Raw genomic sequence first — 17,493 nt, 5'->3', positions numbered from 1 at the left:
AGAGATATTTGTAGTTATTTTTCATAATTACTTTTTCTGAATTTGATATCATTTAGTCCTCATAGCAACCCTATAGGATAGGCATTACTACCCATTTATGGAGATGGGGCATAGGCACAGCTAGCTGGTAAGTGTTGAGATGCACTCTTTTTTATTTTAAAAGATTTTATTTATTTATTCATGAGAGACAGAGAGAGAGAAAAAGAGAGAGAGAGAGAGAGAGAGAGAGAGAGAGACAGGCAGAGGAAGAAGCAGGCTCCATGCAAGGAGCCCGATGTGGGACTCGATCCCGGGACTCCAGGATCATGCCCTGGGCTGAAGGCAGTTGCTAAACTGCTGAGCCACCCATCCAGGGGATCCCCCTAGATGCACTCTTAATCACTGTCTCACCATCTCTAACTTGTAATGTTGCTTTAATGTTCTAGGTTGTATCAATTTCTAAAAATATTCCATGTGTTAATAAAAAGAAAGTGTACCCTGTTATTGGAACTTGTATTCAATGAATGATGACTTTTTGTATTCCCTTATATTTTATATACTTAAGTTTTTTATGTTGCTTATATTTTTCAACAGCAGAAATGAAAATGGAATATTCACAACTATGTGGAAATTACACAACACACTCTTGAACAATGGTTGGGTCAAAAAAAAAAAACAAAAGGGAAATTAGGCAATATCTGAAGATATATAAAAATGATGTTACTTGTAGCATTTTACATATGGCCTGTATTATGTCGAGGTAATTTCCTTTTATTCCTACTTTGTTGAGAGTTTCTATCACAAAAAAATGTTAAATTTTGTCAAATACTTTTCTGTATTTATTGAAAGGATCACATGATGTTATCCTTTATTCTGTTAAGCTGGTGTATCACAGTAATTGATTTTCCTAGGTTGAACCATTTTTGCATGCCAGAGATAAATCTTACTTTGTGTATCATCTTTTATTGTAGGATTGGATTCAATTTACTCATATTTTTGCATCTATATTTATTAGGATATTAGCCTCCAGGTTTCTTTTCTTGCATTGTCTTCATCTGGCTTTGGTCTCAGGGTGATGCTGGACCCATAAAATGAGTTAGGAAGTATCCTTTCAATTTTCTTTTGGAAGTGTTTGAGAAAAAATGGTACTAATTCTTCCTTAAATGTTTGGTGTAATTCTCCAGTGAAATCATCTTAGTCTAAATTTTGCTCTATTGGGAGATTTTTGATTATTGATTCACTCTCCATATCACGTATAGGTCTTTTCATATTTTCTGTTTCTTTATGATTCAGTCTTGGGAAGTTGTGCATTTCCAGAAATCTATCCATTTTGTTGGTGTATACTTGTTCATAGCAGTCTTTTATGATCCTTTTTATTTATGTGGCATCAGTTGTAATGTCTCTTGCTAATTTTCTTTTCTTTTTTTCTTGGTCTAGCTAAGAGTTTGTCAAAGATTTTTAAATCTTTTAAAAAAACTACCTCTTTCATTGACTTTTTCCATTGTTTTTCTATTCTCTATTTCTACTCTGATCTTTGTTATTTCCTTCTTTCTTCTAACTTTGGGCTTAGTTTGTTTTGTTTCATTTTGTAGCTCCTTGAGGTTTAGAGTTAGGCTGCTTATCTCAGATCTTTTTTCTTTGATAATGTAGGCATTTATAGTTACAGACTTCTTAGTACTACTTTTGTTCACATAATTTTTGACATATTTTCCTTTGTCACAGGATATTTTATTATTTCCTTCTTTGACCTAATGGCTGTTCAAGAGTGTGTTATTTAATTTCCACATAGCTGTGAATTTTCCAGTTTTAAGTCTCTTATCAATTTGTAGATTAATTTCATTGTGATCAGAAAAGATGCTCAGTATAATTTAAATCTTGTTAATTTAGCTCAGACTTATTTTGTGATTTAATATGTCACCTACCCTGGAGAAAGAACTATATGTGGTTCAGAAGAGTGTGTATTCTGTTATTGGGTAAAATGTTCTGTATATGTCTGTTAGGCCCATTTGGTATAAAGTGTTACTTAAGTGCTTTGATCCTTTTTGATCGTCTGCCTGGATATTCTATCCGTTATTGAAAATGGGGTATTGAAGTTTCTATTATGGTATTACTGTCTATTTCTTCCTTCAGTTCGGTCAATATTTGCTTTGTATGTTTAGGTCCTTTGAAGTTGAGTATAGAATTGTTCTATCTTCCTGGTGGATTGACCCTTTTATTAATATATAATGGCTTTTTTTGCTTATGACAGATTTTGACTAAAAGCCTATTTTGTCTAAGCATAGCCACCACTGCTCTCTTTTGGTTACTATTTGCATGGAATATTTTTTTCTATCTCTTCACTTACTTTCAGTCTATGCATATCCCTAAATCTAAAGTGAGTTTTTTGTAGAGAGTGTAGTGAGTCTTTTATTTTTTTTAATCCATTTAGCAACTCTAAGTAGTTTGGGGAGTTTAATTCATTTTATTTGTTTATTTATTTGTGTGTGTGTGTGTGTGTGTGTGTGTGTGTGTGTGTGTGGAGCAGAAGGAGAGGGAGAGAATCTCAAGCAGACTTGCTGCTGAGCATGGAGCCCAATACAGGGCTTGATCTCATGATCCTGAGCTGAAATCAAGAGTCACATACTTAACTGACTGAGCCACCCAGGTGCCCATTATTCGTTTACAGTCAAAGTAATTATTAATAAGGAAGGATTTACTTCTGCAATTTGTTAATATTTTTGTTAGTCTTGTCATTCTTTGTTGCCTTTTCATCACTTGCTGCCCTCTTTTGTGATTTGTTGATTTTTTTGTATTGGTATGCTTTGATTCCTTTTCCTTTTCCTATTGTATAACTTCTTTATGTTTTTATGTGTGCATGTGTGTGTAGTTACCTTGGAGTGGACAAAAAATACTAGTAAGTTTGAGGCTGTAATAACTTAAGTTCAATTATATATAAAACTCTACACTTTAACTTCTCCCCTTTAACATTTTTTTGTTGGCACAATTTGTATCTATTTATTTTGTGTATCTTTTAACATTTTAACTGTTATTTTAATACTATTTTCTTAACATTTATACTGGAATCAAAAGTGATTTAATAAAAACATAATAAAACAGTATTCTGTATTTGTCTATATATTTATCTTTACCAAGAGTTTCATACTTAAGCTATTGTGATATTTTTTAGCATCTTTTTGTAAGGCAGATCTAGTGGTGATGAACTCCTTCAGCCTTTTTCTGTAAAAGTCATTATTTTCTCACTTTTGAAGGATAGTTTTGCAAAAAAAAATTATTCTTCGTTGGCAGTATTTTTCTTTTGGCACTTAAATTTTTTTTTATTGGAGTTCAATTTGTCAACATATAGCATATCACCCAGTGCTCATCCCATCAAGTGCCCCCCCTCAGTGCCCATCACTCAGTCACCCCAATCCCCCGCCCACCTCCCTTTCCACTATCCCTTGTTTGTTTCCCAGATTTAGGAGTCTCTCATGTTCTGTCACCCTCACTGATATTTTCACTCATTTTCTCTCCTTTTCCCTTTATTCTTTCACTATTTTTTATATTCCCCAGATGACTGAAACCGTATAATGTTTGTCCTTCTCTGATTGACTTATTTCACTCAGCATAATACCTCCAGTTCCATCCATGTTGAAGCAAATGGTGGGTCTTTTGGCACTTTGAATTAGGTCATCCCACTTTTTTCTGGCCTGTAAGACTGCTGAAAAATCTGCTTATGGTCCTATAGGGATTCCCTTGTATGTGATAAGTCTCTATTTTTCTCTCTGCTTTCAAAAATCATCTTGACTTTTGACAAGTTGATTATAATTTTTCTTGGTGTGAATTTCTTTGGATTCCTCTTTTTAATAATTTTTTGTCTTCTTGGATCTGGATGTCCACTTTCTACCCCAGATTTGGGAAGTTTGCAGCCATTTCTTTGAATAAGCTTTCTGGTCCTTTCTCTCTTCCCCATCTGGGACTCAATGTATATATATTGGTCTGTTTGATAGTGTACCATAAGTCTTTAGCTTTGTTCATTTTTTTCATTCTATTTTCTTTTTGCTCTTCTAAATTATTTCCAGTGACTTGTCTTTGAGTTCATTGATCCTTGCTTCCATTTGATCTAGTCTGCTGATGAACCCCTCAAATGAATTTTTCACATCAGACTTTGTTATTTTCAGCTCCATGACTTGTTTCATATTTAAAAAAATTTTTTTTACTTTATATTTTCTTAAAAATATTTTATTTATTTATTCATGAGAGACAGACAGAGAGGCAGAGACACAAGCAGAGGGAGAAGCAGGCTCCATGCCGGGAGTCCAATGCAGGACTTGATCCTGGGACCTCAGGATCATGCCCTGGGCCAAAGGGAGGTGCCAAACAGCTGAGCCATCCAGGGATCCCTGATACTTTTTAATTTTTAAAAGATTTTTAGGGGATCCCTGGGTGGCTCAGCGGTTTAGCTCTTGCCTTCGGCCCAGGGTGTGATCTTGGAGCCTTGGGATTGAGTCCACGTCAGGCTCCGTGCATTAAATTTAAATAAAATTTATTTATTTATCCATGAGAGACACAGAGAGACAGAGGCAGAGACCCAGGCAGAGGGAGAAGCAGATTCCATGCAGGGAGCCTGATGCGTGACCTGATCTCGGGACCCCAGGACCACACTCTGGGCCAAAGGCAGGTGCCAAACCGCTAAGCCACCCAGGCGTCTCTCTCTTTCACACTTTTAAAATATTTTCTCTTTTGAAATTCTCATGCTTTGTTGAATTTGTTCATGCTTTTTTCTCTTGACCTCAGCATCTTTATAGCAGTTATTTTGAGTTCTCTATCAAGCAAATCATGTAACACTTTAGGATTTCTGAAGACTTAATCTTGCATTTGGAACATCTTTGCCTGATTATTCATTTTTCTTCACTTTCTCTGTTGGTGTCTATGCAACAGACAAAACAGTCACCTCTTTCAGTCTTCAGAGACTGTCTTTATATAGAAGACTCTCACCATTCAGCTTGTCCAGAGATTCTGGGGGCCACTACCAACTCTTCCTCCCCAAGGCAATAAAGGAAGCTATAGTTCTGGTTTGGTCTGTGCTGAAATTTGGGAGGGGAGCTATATCTCCTACTAGTTCAAATTGCTGTCTTTGTTTTCCTCTAGGTGGTTAGACCACATTGGACCCATCAGAGCTCCAAGGCTGGACAGACAGAAGCTTGACATCTGGGGAATCACTTGGGAAAACTTAGGCTGCTGGATGAATGAACAAACACCTTCCCTCCTCTGAAAAGAAGCTGAGAGCTGGGAGGTCTCTTCTCAGTTATATGGTATTGCACTAGGGTCAGGGACTGGTTTCCTTACTCATTTTGGTGATTGTCATTTTGTTTTCACCTAGGGGACATAAGCCTTTCAATTAGTTTCTGGATTTCTTACAAAGGAGATTTGTGAATTATTGCCAAATTGGTATGTTCGTAGGGGGAAGGAGGGTCCGTGGCATCCTATTCCACCATCTTGCTGATGTCCCTCCTGGTAAGGCTTTTATTTCACCCTTATTGTTGATAGTTTCATTGTGGGTACAATTTCATGTTGCTGGTTTCTCTCTTTCAGCATTTTGATGGTTTCACTGTGTCCTGAATTTTTTTGTTGTTAATGAAATGTCAACACTCAAACTAATTCTCTTCCTTTGTTAGTAATATCTTCTCCGCCTAGTTTTTTTTTAAAGTTTTAAAATAGATAATATGTTTTTAATTTTACTTGAATTCTAGTATAGTTAATAGTGTTCTATTAGTCTCAGGTGTACAATATAGTGGTTCAGGAATTTTATACATTACTCAGTACTCATCGTGATAAATGTACTCTTAATCCCCTCACCTAGTTCACCCATTCCTTCATGCACTTCCTTCTGGTAACCATTAGTTTTGTATAGTTAAGAATCTGTTTCTTGGTTTGTCTCTTTTTTCCCTTTGTTCATTTGTTTTGTTTCTTAGATTCCACGTTTGAAATCATATGGTATTTGTCTTTCCCAACTTATTTCACTCAGCATTATACCCTCTAGATCCATCCATGTTGCTGCAAATGACAAGATTTGTTTTTTTAATGCTGAATAACATTCTATTTTATATATACACAACATTTTCTTTCTCCATTCACCTATTGAGGGACACGAGCTGTTTCCATGTCTTGGCTATTATAAATAATGTTGCAATAAACATAGGAATGCATATATTTTTTTGAATTAGTATTTTTGTATTGAGTAAATACCCAGTGGTGAAGTTACTGGTTATGACAGTTCTATTTTTAATTTTTTGAGGCATCTACATACTGTTTTCCACAGTTGCTGCACCAGTTTATATTCCCACCAACAGTGCATAAGGGTTCCTTTTTCTCCACATCCTCACCAACACTTGTTTCTTGTGTTTTTTATTTTAGCCATTCTACTTGTTTAAAAAATATGTTGTCATTGTTATTTTGAAATTTTACTCTCTGTTCACTGTCGTTTAGTCTGTCTTGAATTTTTGGGGCTTTCTTACTGTGAAACTTGGTGTCTTTCCTAAGTTTGGGCAAACTAAGTCATTATTCTTTTGAATAATTTCTCTGAAATTTCAGTTAGATATATATTGGATCTGTTTATTTTCATTCTTCCTTAATCCTTTTTTTCATATTTTTGATTTATTTTCTGGGGTGTATTTGAGGTGATTTTATTCTCAGATATTCACTTTTTTTTTTTTTTAAGATTTTATTTATTTTAGAGAGGGAGCAAGAGAGATGGCACGTGAGCAGGGGGCAAGGCAGAGGGAAAGGGAGAGAAGGCCAAGCAGACTCTGAGCTGCACGTGGAGCCTAATCACATGACACTAAGATCATGACCTGAGTCAAAACCAAGAGTCAGATGTTCAAACTAGGTGCCCCCACTAATTTCTTTTTAATTGTTTAATCTGTTGTTTAACCACTCATTTGTTTTTAATTATATTTTTAATCTAAAAATGATTTATTTCCAAATGTGCCTAGTTAACTTTTAAAAATCATGTCAATACTGTTTACTTTAGTTCACATGAATGAATATTTTATACTATGCATTTGATCACTGTAATATCTTTAAACCTTGTAGGTAGATTCTGTAGTGTAATTTTTCACTTTGAGCTTATGTTCTGTGAAATTTTATCTGTCAGGATTCTGTATTTAAATTATACTCAACGAATGATTTGAATTTGCTCCTTCCAGGTTCTTGAGGTTACTACCAAGCCTGGATACCTCTAAACTACATTTTCAGGTTGGGTTTTATTAATTTTTTCCTCCAAGGTCACAGAAGTGGTGTTAATTCAGGCTTCAAACTTTCGTGAGAATAAACTTGTGCATTCTCAGGGAAGACTTTTCTTTCCCAATTTGTACCTCCTTCACCCAAAACCAAGGCAGAGATAAGCACAAAGCCCATCATCAACCTTTGAGAATCTGCTTATTTTTCCTAGCCCATCCACCAAAGATAAATACTTTGAGAATTCTGGGATTAAGTTGGAAGGAACAAAGTCTCTGATTAGACCTCACCATAAGGTATTGCCCGCAATGTCACCTTCTCAGACCCCCAACGCATAAAATTAAAATCCAGGCTTTAAGCCAGCAGGAAGCAGCCAATAACCACTCCTAACCCCAAGACAAACATCTGTGTTACTTTATCATTCTGCATTCACTTCTTGTGTGTGTTTTCTTACCTCTGAAGAATTTCCTCACTTTCAGCTCATTCACTGAAAAAAATTAAATACTCTGCAGCATTTTAAGGTATCTTTCTGAATCTTTGTTCAGCCAGATGGCCCTAGTTTCTTTTATAAACTAGAAGTTAAGGGTCATATACTGAGAATGAAGAGGGAAGAAAGTTTGCTGGAGAGAGGAAAGGTTTAAAATGGGGGGAAGTAAATTAAAAGTAAAGCACTAATAAAGAGTTGATGGTATCCAGGAAAGTTCATAAGGATGGATCATTTGATAAGATGTTATAACCTTTGGCTATATGGTAGTCTTATATCTGATACATGTTAGTAGTATAACCTTGGACAAATCACCCTGTTTGTATCTATCTATATCATAGGTATTGTGAAGACAAGTGTTATAAAATCCAACACTGAACTAAATCACTATTTCCAGCAAATAACTCACTCATGATGTGAAACTTATTTTACAGACTTCTCTATTTAATAGAATTTGAAGCCAAATTAGCAAAGACCTAATTAAAATGGGCCATTTGCCATGATGTAAAAATAGTATTGCTAAGCAAAACTCAAATATATTCAAGTGGTTTTCATTAGTAATATTTTACCTGCGGTAATCAAAATTAACTTTTATCTAATTAAACCATGATAATCTAAGAGAATCTCAGCAATAGGCAATCTTTTAGGCAGAAAATAAAGATCCCAGGAAGTACACAATAATTTACCTGAAATGTTCATCAAAATCAAGTTAACCCCCAAATTTCAGGTGGCTAAATATTTTTGAGATTTGTCCTTCTCAAGAATGTCATTCGATAATATATTCACCATTGTTCTAGCTGCTATGAGGTAAAAATAAATTATCCTTAAGGAGTTTCCATGTTAGGTGGTAAAAACACTCTTGTGAGAAATCGCAGAACATTATAATGATACCTAAGTACATGTCAATTAATCTACACGTAATATTTGACATATCATCAATATTTGGAAGAAGGTATTCATTGTCAGAGACAATGACAGCATCTATGAGCGTAAGAGTTAAGATTCTGAATTTAATTTTCCTAGTTGTTTTGGCATCATGATTAAATCACCATATTTATTCCAATCAACCAACTGGCATTCATGTTACAAAACTGTAAGAAAAAATGTCAATGTGGGCCTTGACGATGAACTCATTGATTTTGGCATATATAACAATACTCCAACTCTCATCTTAAGCCTTTTTACTTCTTCCAGTAGTACATAGCATCAATTTTCTCACATAATCTGTTTTAAAGACTTAAGCCTTCCCTGGTAAAAGTACAGGAGTGTAAACCTTTCTCTGGTAAAGTACACGTTCTATTGATCATGCCAGAAAAAGTTCAGTAGGTGTTTTTAGATTACTGTATAGTGGGTTTTGTTGTCCACCCTCCCCCCCCCCCACCGCTGCCCCCCCAAGTATCTGTTCTAGGAGATTGAGAAGTCTAATTATTTAGAAGGGCTACTTCTCCTTATCTCAATTCCACTCAAGTGTAGTCAACAAAAGTAAGTGATTTAGGCAGTCTTAACTCTTTGAAAACTTAAGGAGTTTTAGAAGAACCACCAAAATGCATTCAAAGTGTAATGGTTGTTTTTCTAACTTTATTTTTATTCTGCTCCATAGTTCTTTGTAACTAAGTCCTTAAAGTTAGAATGTTTCTAATCTTGAGAAATGCATGCAAGAAACGCTTAAAAGAGGCCAAAAGCAAATTGAAATTGGTATTTAATGATAGATAGTAAATACAGAGTGATTTAGCAATCAAGAAGCACAACTATTCAAAACAGATATAGGGCCTTTTAGTAAAAAAAAAAACAAACAAAAAAACCAAAAAACCAAAAAAATCAAGTGTCAGTTTTGTTATTTCTCACCAGATTCTTCCTACATACTTCTATTAATACCAAGAACTTACTGAAAAAAGCTTCATTAAATCAGATCAATAGAAAGTATACTTCTAGTTACTTGGAATTGATATAAAAATTTGAGTTCAAATATTCTTTTAAATACAGATTCTTCTGGATTTTTTCTAATGAATAGGGAAATGATTTCTGGTCAAGATATCTCTCTTTAAACATTTGAAAATTTGTTCTTTTAAGTACAGTTATGAATTTTAAAATTGTTAATTTGATTATAAAAAGACGAGCATAGACAATCTACACTCTTTTTAGGAGACACTACAAAAGGAAAATGCTTTAGTCTATCGTCTTTCCAAATTATATTTTCTAGGTTTATTGAGTTTTATTGTTTTTTGAAAAACTACATCACACAAAAGATTCATTTAATAGGAAGACTTTAAGACATTTAAGTTCTTCTCTTGGAATACCAGCAACTAAAATATGAAAATCTAATCTGGGTATCATGTAGTTTATCCTGTAGAAGCATACTTTTAGAATTTTTAGCTTAACTAAGGATGCTTTTTCTATTGTGATAGTTTCTAGCCACTTTATAATTACCTCAGGGTGAGAGGATGACTGGGAGAGGGCACAAGGGCACCAGAAATTATGTTTATCTTAATCCAGGGGATGATAACATGAGTGTATGTATATGTAAAATTTCATAGCTGCATCCTTAAGATTTATGCTCTCTATGGCATATGTTATATTTCCAAAAAAAGTAAAAAAGAGTGTTTAGCTACTTTATGAAATGGTATTTTACAAGGCATCATTAATATGATTTTACAAGTCAAAATGTATAGGGAAAAACAAATTATCTGATGCTTATGACATAAGGATTGCTAGCACTTTCAGGTAAATTATATCTGAAGCTAGAGTTACAGCTTCAGTAATAAGAGGTCACTGGTATTCTATCAAAAATGGTGTCAGGAAGAATACAATGTATCAATTTAACTAGGAAGGACAGAAATGTTATAACAGCCTAAACAACAACTAGAAGATGAGAGCATCATCAAATAAGTGACGTGACTATGGCATGATTATTTGATTTATGATTACCCGTGTTTTTTATTTTTGCTTTTCACTGGGTTTTGTCATTGTATTGCTTGGACTTCCAAAGGATGGGGAAGGAAAAGAATTCAAGTTAAATTAGTTTTGTTACTTATTTTCAAGTATTGTTTTTAATGTGGTAAAAAGCTGAAGTTATGACTGTAATTTTAAAATTATGCATCCTACTTTCCATCTATTATGGGAGAAAAGAGTTGGTTTACACAGGAAATATAAACAATCTGCCTCAAATGTTTTTTTACTTTTGCTCAGAACTATGTTAATTCTCATCACCTCCAAAAGCCTTTGAGAGGATTAGCTGCATAGACCAATATTGCTCTATATTAGTCAGTATTAAGCATATGATGTCACCTTGTTTCCTCCCCTCCTCAGCTTTTTTTTTTTTTTTTTGGTGGGGGAGGGGGAAGGGAGAGTTTTGGGCAATTCTCAAAATTCTGTGGCTTAAATACCACCAGCTGACACACATGATTGACAACCTTACACTCTCAAACCTGTTTGAAATGGGTCAAATACCTAAGCGCTGCAGAACAATGCAATCCAGCCAGCAATTCCCCATAAAAGAGAAAGGGGGTGTGATTAGGTTCTAGCTATTAAGCAAGTTATTGCAAAAACAGTTTGGTGGTTTGTTTCTGCAATAGTCACAGGTTAAGCTAGTATTTTCTATCTTAATTAGCTCCAAAAAAACCCCACTAGGCTGTAAGAGGTAGGATAAATAGCTAAAGCTTGGAGCAAGTGGGGCAAACATTAAGAGCTTTATGGAGGTCTTTATACTGACCCTCGGCTTTGGTTATTGATCATTAACCCTGCTGGGGAACTATCGAACGGAATCTGTGTGAGGCTTATCGAGCCACAGGAAAGGAGATGCAGGAGGGAATATAAGCTTCTAATAAAAGAAACGCAGCAACAATAGCAGAGGAACAGCTCTGCCTGGTGACGTAATGGCTGGCAGCAGTCCAGCTTCAGCAGAGCTGCTGCTACCTCAGCATCCAACCTCTCTCAACACAGTTCAGCTTCAGCAGAGCTACCGGGGCTGCTACTTCTTGCGATGCCACTTTGTTGCTGCCACCAACACCTTACCTTGGAGGGCCAAGACACCGAACAAAGGGTTGTCCTGTTGTAAGTTGTCAGAACCCACAGTCTCACTCACCCAACCCCGCCAGCCTCTCAAAAACCGAGTCAATCTACCGCTTAAGTTTAGGGCGAGCATACGCGCGCACACTCCAGGCGTGCCTCAGTTTCCCCAAGCTGCTCTCAGGTCCGCCTCACTAGCCGGCCCCCTCCCCCCCCCCGCCCCCTTCCCGGTCCTCAGCCCGAGTTGATCGCGGCAGCCCCGCTCACCCGCCCGGCCCCGCTTGCCGGTCCTCCCGCCTTACCTCCGCCAGGTAGAGGTTGAGGAGACAGAGCGTGGAGAACTGGAGACAGGAGGGGAAGCAGTAGAGCAGCCAGTGGGGGAAGAAGTGCAGGTGAGCGGGCGGCCGGAGCAGGGGCAGGGAGCCGCTGAGCGAGAAGGCGGCGGAGAAGAGGGTGGTCCTGAGCGCTGCCCACAGGAGACAGAGGAAGAGGCAGAGGCTCTGGTAACTCAGCCGCCGCTCCCGGTACAGGAGCAGCCGCCACAGCTGCAGGTAGGCAAAGGCGAAGAGCGCGGCGTAGAGCAGGGCGTGCAGGATGCTCAGCGCCAACTGCACCGAGCCCGGCACCGCGGCGCCTGAGGCAGCAGCGACGGCGCCTCCGCCTCCGCCTCCGCCCCCGGGCGTCGAGGGCTCGCGGCCGGCCGCCGGACCCGGCACGGACACCCTCATGAGGGGGCTGGGGGCCGGACGAGAGAGCGCGGGAAGGAAGGGGCCGGACTCGGAGCCGCCGTCGAGGGGGAGAAAGGTTTCCCCCTTACCCCCCACCCACCCCAACCTCCGACCCCAGGAAGCGCCGTGACAGGACCCGGAGCCCCGCGCAGAGCAGCCGCGGCTCCCCGGACCCCGCCTCCTCTCCCCGCCCCCCCCGGGGGTCTCGGCTCCTCCTGCTGCGGCTCGGCTCGGTAGCTGCAAAAAACAACTCTCGGCTGGAGACAATCAGCTGAGAAACCCGAGCATTTGAGGCGCTCGCTCCGCACCGTGGGCTCGCGCCGATTGGCCCGGGCGGGCACGCCCCCTGCGCGCCGCGCTCGGAAGGCCACGGGCCACGGGACCTGTCGCTCGCAGGCTCCCGGATCTGATTGGACAGCCGCTTTCCTCGCTTTCTCCCTCCCCTTCACTTCCCACCCACACTGCCGATTGGCCCAGCAACTGCACGGCCCGCTCGCGCCGGCGGGAGGACTCGGTGGTCGCCCGTCAGCTGGGGCGGCTCTCGCTCCGCCCCCTGCGCTTCCCATTGGCTGGAGAGGCCGCACGTAGGGAGCACGAGGAGAAGGCGGAGCCTCGGGGTTGTTTTTTCGCTCGGCAGGCCGACCCCACTGCGCGGTGGTGGCCGCAGGCGCGGGGGGCGGGAGTGCTGCGCCCTGGTAGGTAAGCGCGGCTGCTCGCCGCTACCCTCCGGCGGGACTCGGCCCCGCCTTCTGCTTCTCCTTCGCGAGGCGGGAACCGTCGGCCGCGGCAACCTTCTGGCTTCCTCTGACTAGATCTTGCCCGCAGGTCTTGGGCAGGTAGGTGGCCGCGCGGGTCCTTCAGCCGAGGGGCTGTGGTTTCTGCCTGCAGGGATGGGGATTCAGCCTGGTGGCTGTGCCCCGCCAGTGAACTCTGGAGTTTGGGTTAAAAGGGGCCTCACCTGCATCCTTCAGAGGGGCATTTTGCTTTCTTCTTCTTCTTCTTTTTTTTCCCCCCCCAGCCTGAGAGGGCGAGAAAAACGTGAGGGAGAGAGGATGGAGAAGGATGAACTGACATCTTAAGCAAAATTCTTCCTTGGGGAAATATCTCTTAGAGGACGAGGCGGTATTAGGATGAGATGGATGTCCAGATGAGATGTAAAGAGGAGGAATGTGGGTCTTTGAAACTTAGAATTTGGAAGGATGCTCTGGGCATAAGTTTAGGGAAAAAAGAACTGTAGGTCTGAGGAATGTCTAGGGAGAAAGACGCAGAACAGTTTGTACTCCTTAGATTCCACATGTATTCCTTCAAGCCTTGGTCCTGTATTTGGTGGATGGTGGCGCCCTTCTTGGGGCTCCGAGAGGTACAAAACAAATGCTATATTATGTTATTGCTGTAAATAAGTGAGGAATAGATCTTCCAGCGTGTGTTGGACTGAAGGCATTTGCTGATTTGTTTCCTTTTTAGTGTTTGGTAATAAAATGAGTGAAGTAATGAAAAATGATGAGAAAACCATCTGTGTTCTTAGAATGAGTGGCACATCACAAAGTCCGTATCCTTTTGAAAGATACTGCTACAGTTACTGGTGCAACCAAGACAGCCTTCCCTAACTTGCCATCCTTTGCCTAATGCTTTGTGTAGGAAGAGTTTTGCTGTCTTTTTTCCTAGCTCAGTGATCCATAGGGAACTTTAAAGTCTACTCTGTACTCCAGATTCTGGGACAATGGTCCCCCTGTCAGATACTGGTGTGTTTTGGGTTCTTTACAGGTATACTGACAAAATGTGTTGTTTAGGCCTGGCACAGTTCCGTAGATCTCTCAGATGAAACGTTCAGCTGAGCAGGTTGTACAGTGCAGCCTAGAGCAGGGAACAACTTTCTGAAAGAAGTTCATGGCTCTGATCCAACATTAACAAAGAAGAATCACATTTTTTTTTTTTTGAAATTTATGAGATTTACCTCATAGATTTTTAGAGAATGTGGTTAGGGCAGTACACAGTTCTTTTTGAAAAGGGATGGAGTGAGTGCTCGTGGCAGCAGTGAGTTAAAGTGAATTAAGCAGTTATGTGCTTAAGCATGAACTCAGAGTTCTGTGATTTTTGGCACTCATCAAAATCAGGGGAACCTCCTGTTCCCTGACATGCCTATTTTTGTATCTTCCGTAATGATGAGGTACTTGTTTCATTTCACGAATAGATTTTTACCATGAACTGGTTTTTCTTTTTCTCCTATATTCTCTACTCATAGTAAACAACATCTGGAGAGTATCCATACTAGTTTTAGGTCTTTGCTTGTGAAATTTTTCATTTCAGAGCAAGTCTAGATAGCTGTCTCTCTTCCCCTTCTTTTTTTGAGGGGTGCACGAGGGATGCAGATAGAGGATTTTGCTCCAATTGCCTTGAAGGGGCTTTGAAGTAGAGAGATGTTGACTCCTTTTATTGCCTCCATCCAGTCTTAAATGATAAACTTTGATGATATCTAATCAACATTTTATTTGAAACTGGTTCAGTGAGCAGGTTTTCTCCAGTAGCAGCATTAAACTGTAAGCTAATTTTTGCCAGAATGTTCTTACAGGACGTTCGTAAGCCCCATTTGTTGCAAGATATGAAATGTGCCTTTTCCCAGAGAACGATGCCCACAGAGTTTGGTATAATTGCTTAATGTTTACAGTTGTTCATTTCCTCTTTTTTCTTGAGAGGGAAAACTTTTAGTTTTGCGGTTAATTGTAAGGGAAATTTAAGTCTATAAAGAGGAAACTAACCAAGGTCTTCTAGAAAAGCTTGCTGCTTGGTATTCTAAAATTTGAAATGTGTCCAAATGCACGGTGGTTGAATATTGTTCTAGGAGGGTACATTACTCTAGCACACTGGTCTTCCAGACATTTAAAAGTAGAAGAGCTGTTTGCCAAGTGATATTATAAATAGGACCCAAGCCCCAAATGAGATGGTTCTAACTGTAGAGAGTTACCGGCTGCTCCAGCTGTGGAACACATGAAGGCAGATCCTTCCCTCTCCCCTCACTAGCAGGAAGATGAATGTTTTTCTGTTGAAATTCTTTCTCCTCATTGCCCTCTGGGGACCCTCAGTATTTTGGTGCTGAACAAAATTTTGTTGCCTTTATTTATTTATTTGTTTATTTTTTTAAGTAGGCTCCCCACGGGGCATGGAGCCTAATGTAGGGCCAAACTCACAACCCTGACATCAAGACCTGAGCTGAGATCAAGAGTCGGACACTTAACCAACTAAGCCACCCAGGTGCTCCAGAATTTTGTTGCATTTTATTTAGTCTTTATTTGCAAGCTTTAACTCTTTTTGTACTATAGCCTCATTGTTCCAATTCCCAGTGTTTGTCACCCTCTTGTATTTGCCCTTAGTTAAATGTCACACATCTTTTCCAATTTTTTTTTTTTTAAGTAGTCTCCACGCCAAGCATGGAGCCCAATGTGGAGCTTAAACTCATTACCCTGAGATGAAGACCTAAGATCAAGAGTCAGATATTTAACTGACTGAGCTACCCTCAGTTGGTGCCCCTACCAACTATTTTTTTTTAAGATTTTATTTATTCATGAGAAACACACACAGAGAGAGAGGCAGAGACATAGGCAGAGAGAGAAGCTCTCTACAGGGAGAGCAGGCTCCTCTACAGGGAGCCTGCTGCAGGACTGGATCCTTCCTGGGATCACTACCTGAGCCAAAGGCAGATACTCAAGCACTGGGCCACCGAGGCGCCCTGCCCCTATCAACTTTTAAATGAACTGTGCAGGCATTCTTGTTTAGAGTTTAGGGATAAGGCAAAAGTTACATCTTGCATACCAACTCTATTAGTGCTGACAAGAAGCATTATACCAACAAGTTGAGAGCCCTCTCCAGGCTCAGTATGAGTCTGCATGTAGTTGGGTGAGGTATGTGTGTAGTATTGGAAGACATTTGCCTATGACTTCCCTATTTTGGTGTCGGCACCTGTTGTGGTTATAGTCAGTTGCATTTGCAAGAGTTCTCTTCCCTTTTAGAATTGTCCTACAGTGAAATTGAGTCAGTTTCCCTTTAATTCTTTGATATTTAGTGTTTTGAAAATCCAGTATATGTATTTATGTTCAAGTCACTCTCCTCTTGGCTGTTATTAAAACCAGTAAGGCTAGGCTGGGTTATACTATAATAACAACCCCGAAACTTCAAGAGGTTTAACACAACAATGTTTAATTTATGTTCACTCTTGATTAGCCGGGAGTTTTTCCCCATGTTGTTCTTTTTCTGAGACTTGGTTCAACAGAGAAGGCCTTATTTTGAGTGTTATCATTCATCACAGCAGAAGGGAAGTGTGTTGCGAGGCATGAAAATATGTCGACTTTGAAAACTCCTGGAAGTAACATGTGTCACCACACATTTCATTGTCATGAAATGTCAAGTCAGTCAAGTCATGGCTATACCTAATTCAAGGAAGTGGGGAAGTACAATTTTAACAGGTGTGGAGAACTAGAAACATTTAAACAGTCCACCCTTTTTGTGAACCGATACTCTCCTTCTTGCATGTAGTTCATTGTTGGCCCTTCCCAGTAGACATAACCCCCAAATCTCATCCAGTCACTGTGTCTGACTCAAAGTCCAGGATTTCTGACTAATGTCCAGTAGTGCTAATCTCTTATCAGTATGGACATTATAAGTTATCTGTCTCCCACCCCCAGTTGAATACATAGAGTAGTGTAGGGACAAATAACTATAATAAGTGTACCCATTTGGAGAGGGGAAGAATGGAAGACTATACACAGACTCTAGTCTGTAGGAGTTTTGAAATCTCACTGGGCAGGTATTGCTAGGGCTCGTGTTCTGTTCACTGTGTTCTGTAGGTCAGTGCTTCTCAAACTGTCTGTCATGAATGACCAGATATTGTTTTTTTTTAATGATTCAAAATCTAAATTTGAATTTCGTTAGATACAGTAAAAATGAATTATAATAAAAATGGAATGAAAACATGTAACAAATGATAAACCCAATTAAAAAATTTTTAGATTCAACAGACAGAAAATTACAATGTAAAATGAGCTATAATAGATTTTTGACATTTACACTCAATTTCTGTGTTTATCTGAT

General features: G+C 39.5%; 2 protein-coding genes across 20 annotated transcripts in view; one reads left to right on the top strand and one right to left on the bottom strand.

Moving 5' to 3' along the window:
• Positions 1-12,671, bottom strand: part of GPR137C (G protein-coupled receptor 137C) — a 65,053-nt gene extending 52,382 nt beyond the window's left edge. Inside the window, exon 1 of the mRNA XM_026000687.2 lies at positions 11,986-12,671. Within this exon, the coding sequence (XP_025856472.1) occupies positions 11,986-12,411 (426 nt within the window). The 5' untranslated portion in view covers positions 12,412-12,671. The remainder of the gene's footprint in view (positions 1-11,985) is intronic.
• A 215-nt stretch (positions 12,672-12,886) lies between these two features.
• TXNDC16 (thioredoxin domain containing 16) overlaps positions 12,887-17,493 on the top strand; it is a 125,150-nt gene continuing 120,543 nt past the window's right edge. For 3 of the 19 annotated variants that reach the window (XM_072761585.1, XM_072761582.1, XM_072761574.1), the window contains exon 1: positions 12,979-13,251. The gene's annotated coding sequence lies outside the window, so the exon portion shown is untranslated. Of the gene's footprint in view, positions 13,252-15,554; positions 15,661-17,493 lie in introns of those variants that run through there. The other 16 variants (XM_072761578.1, XM_072761571.1, XM_072761583.1 and 13 more) reach the window with 12 other exon arrangements.

Source organism: Vulpes vulpes, chromosome 6, assembly GCF_048418805.1.
Source record: "Vulpes vulpes isolate BD-2025 chromosome 6, VulVul3, whole genome shotgun sequence".
Taxonomy (NCBI): Eukaryota; Metazoa; Chordata; class Mammalia; order Carnivora; family Canidae; genus Vulpes; species Vulpes vulpes.
Note: the sequence above shows the minus strand (reverse complement) of the source record. Positions and strands in the feature narration are given on the sequence as shown.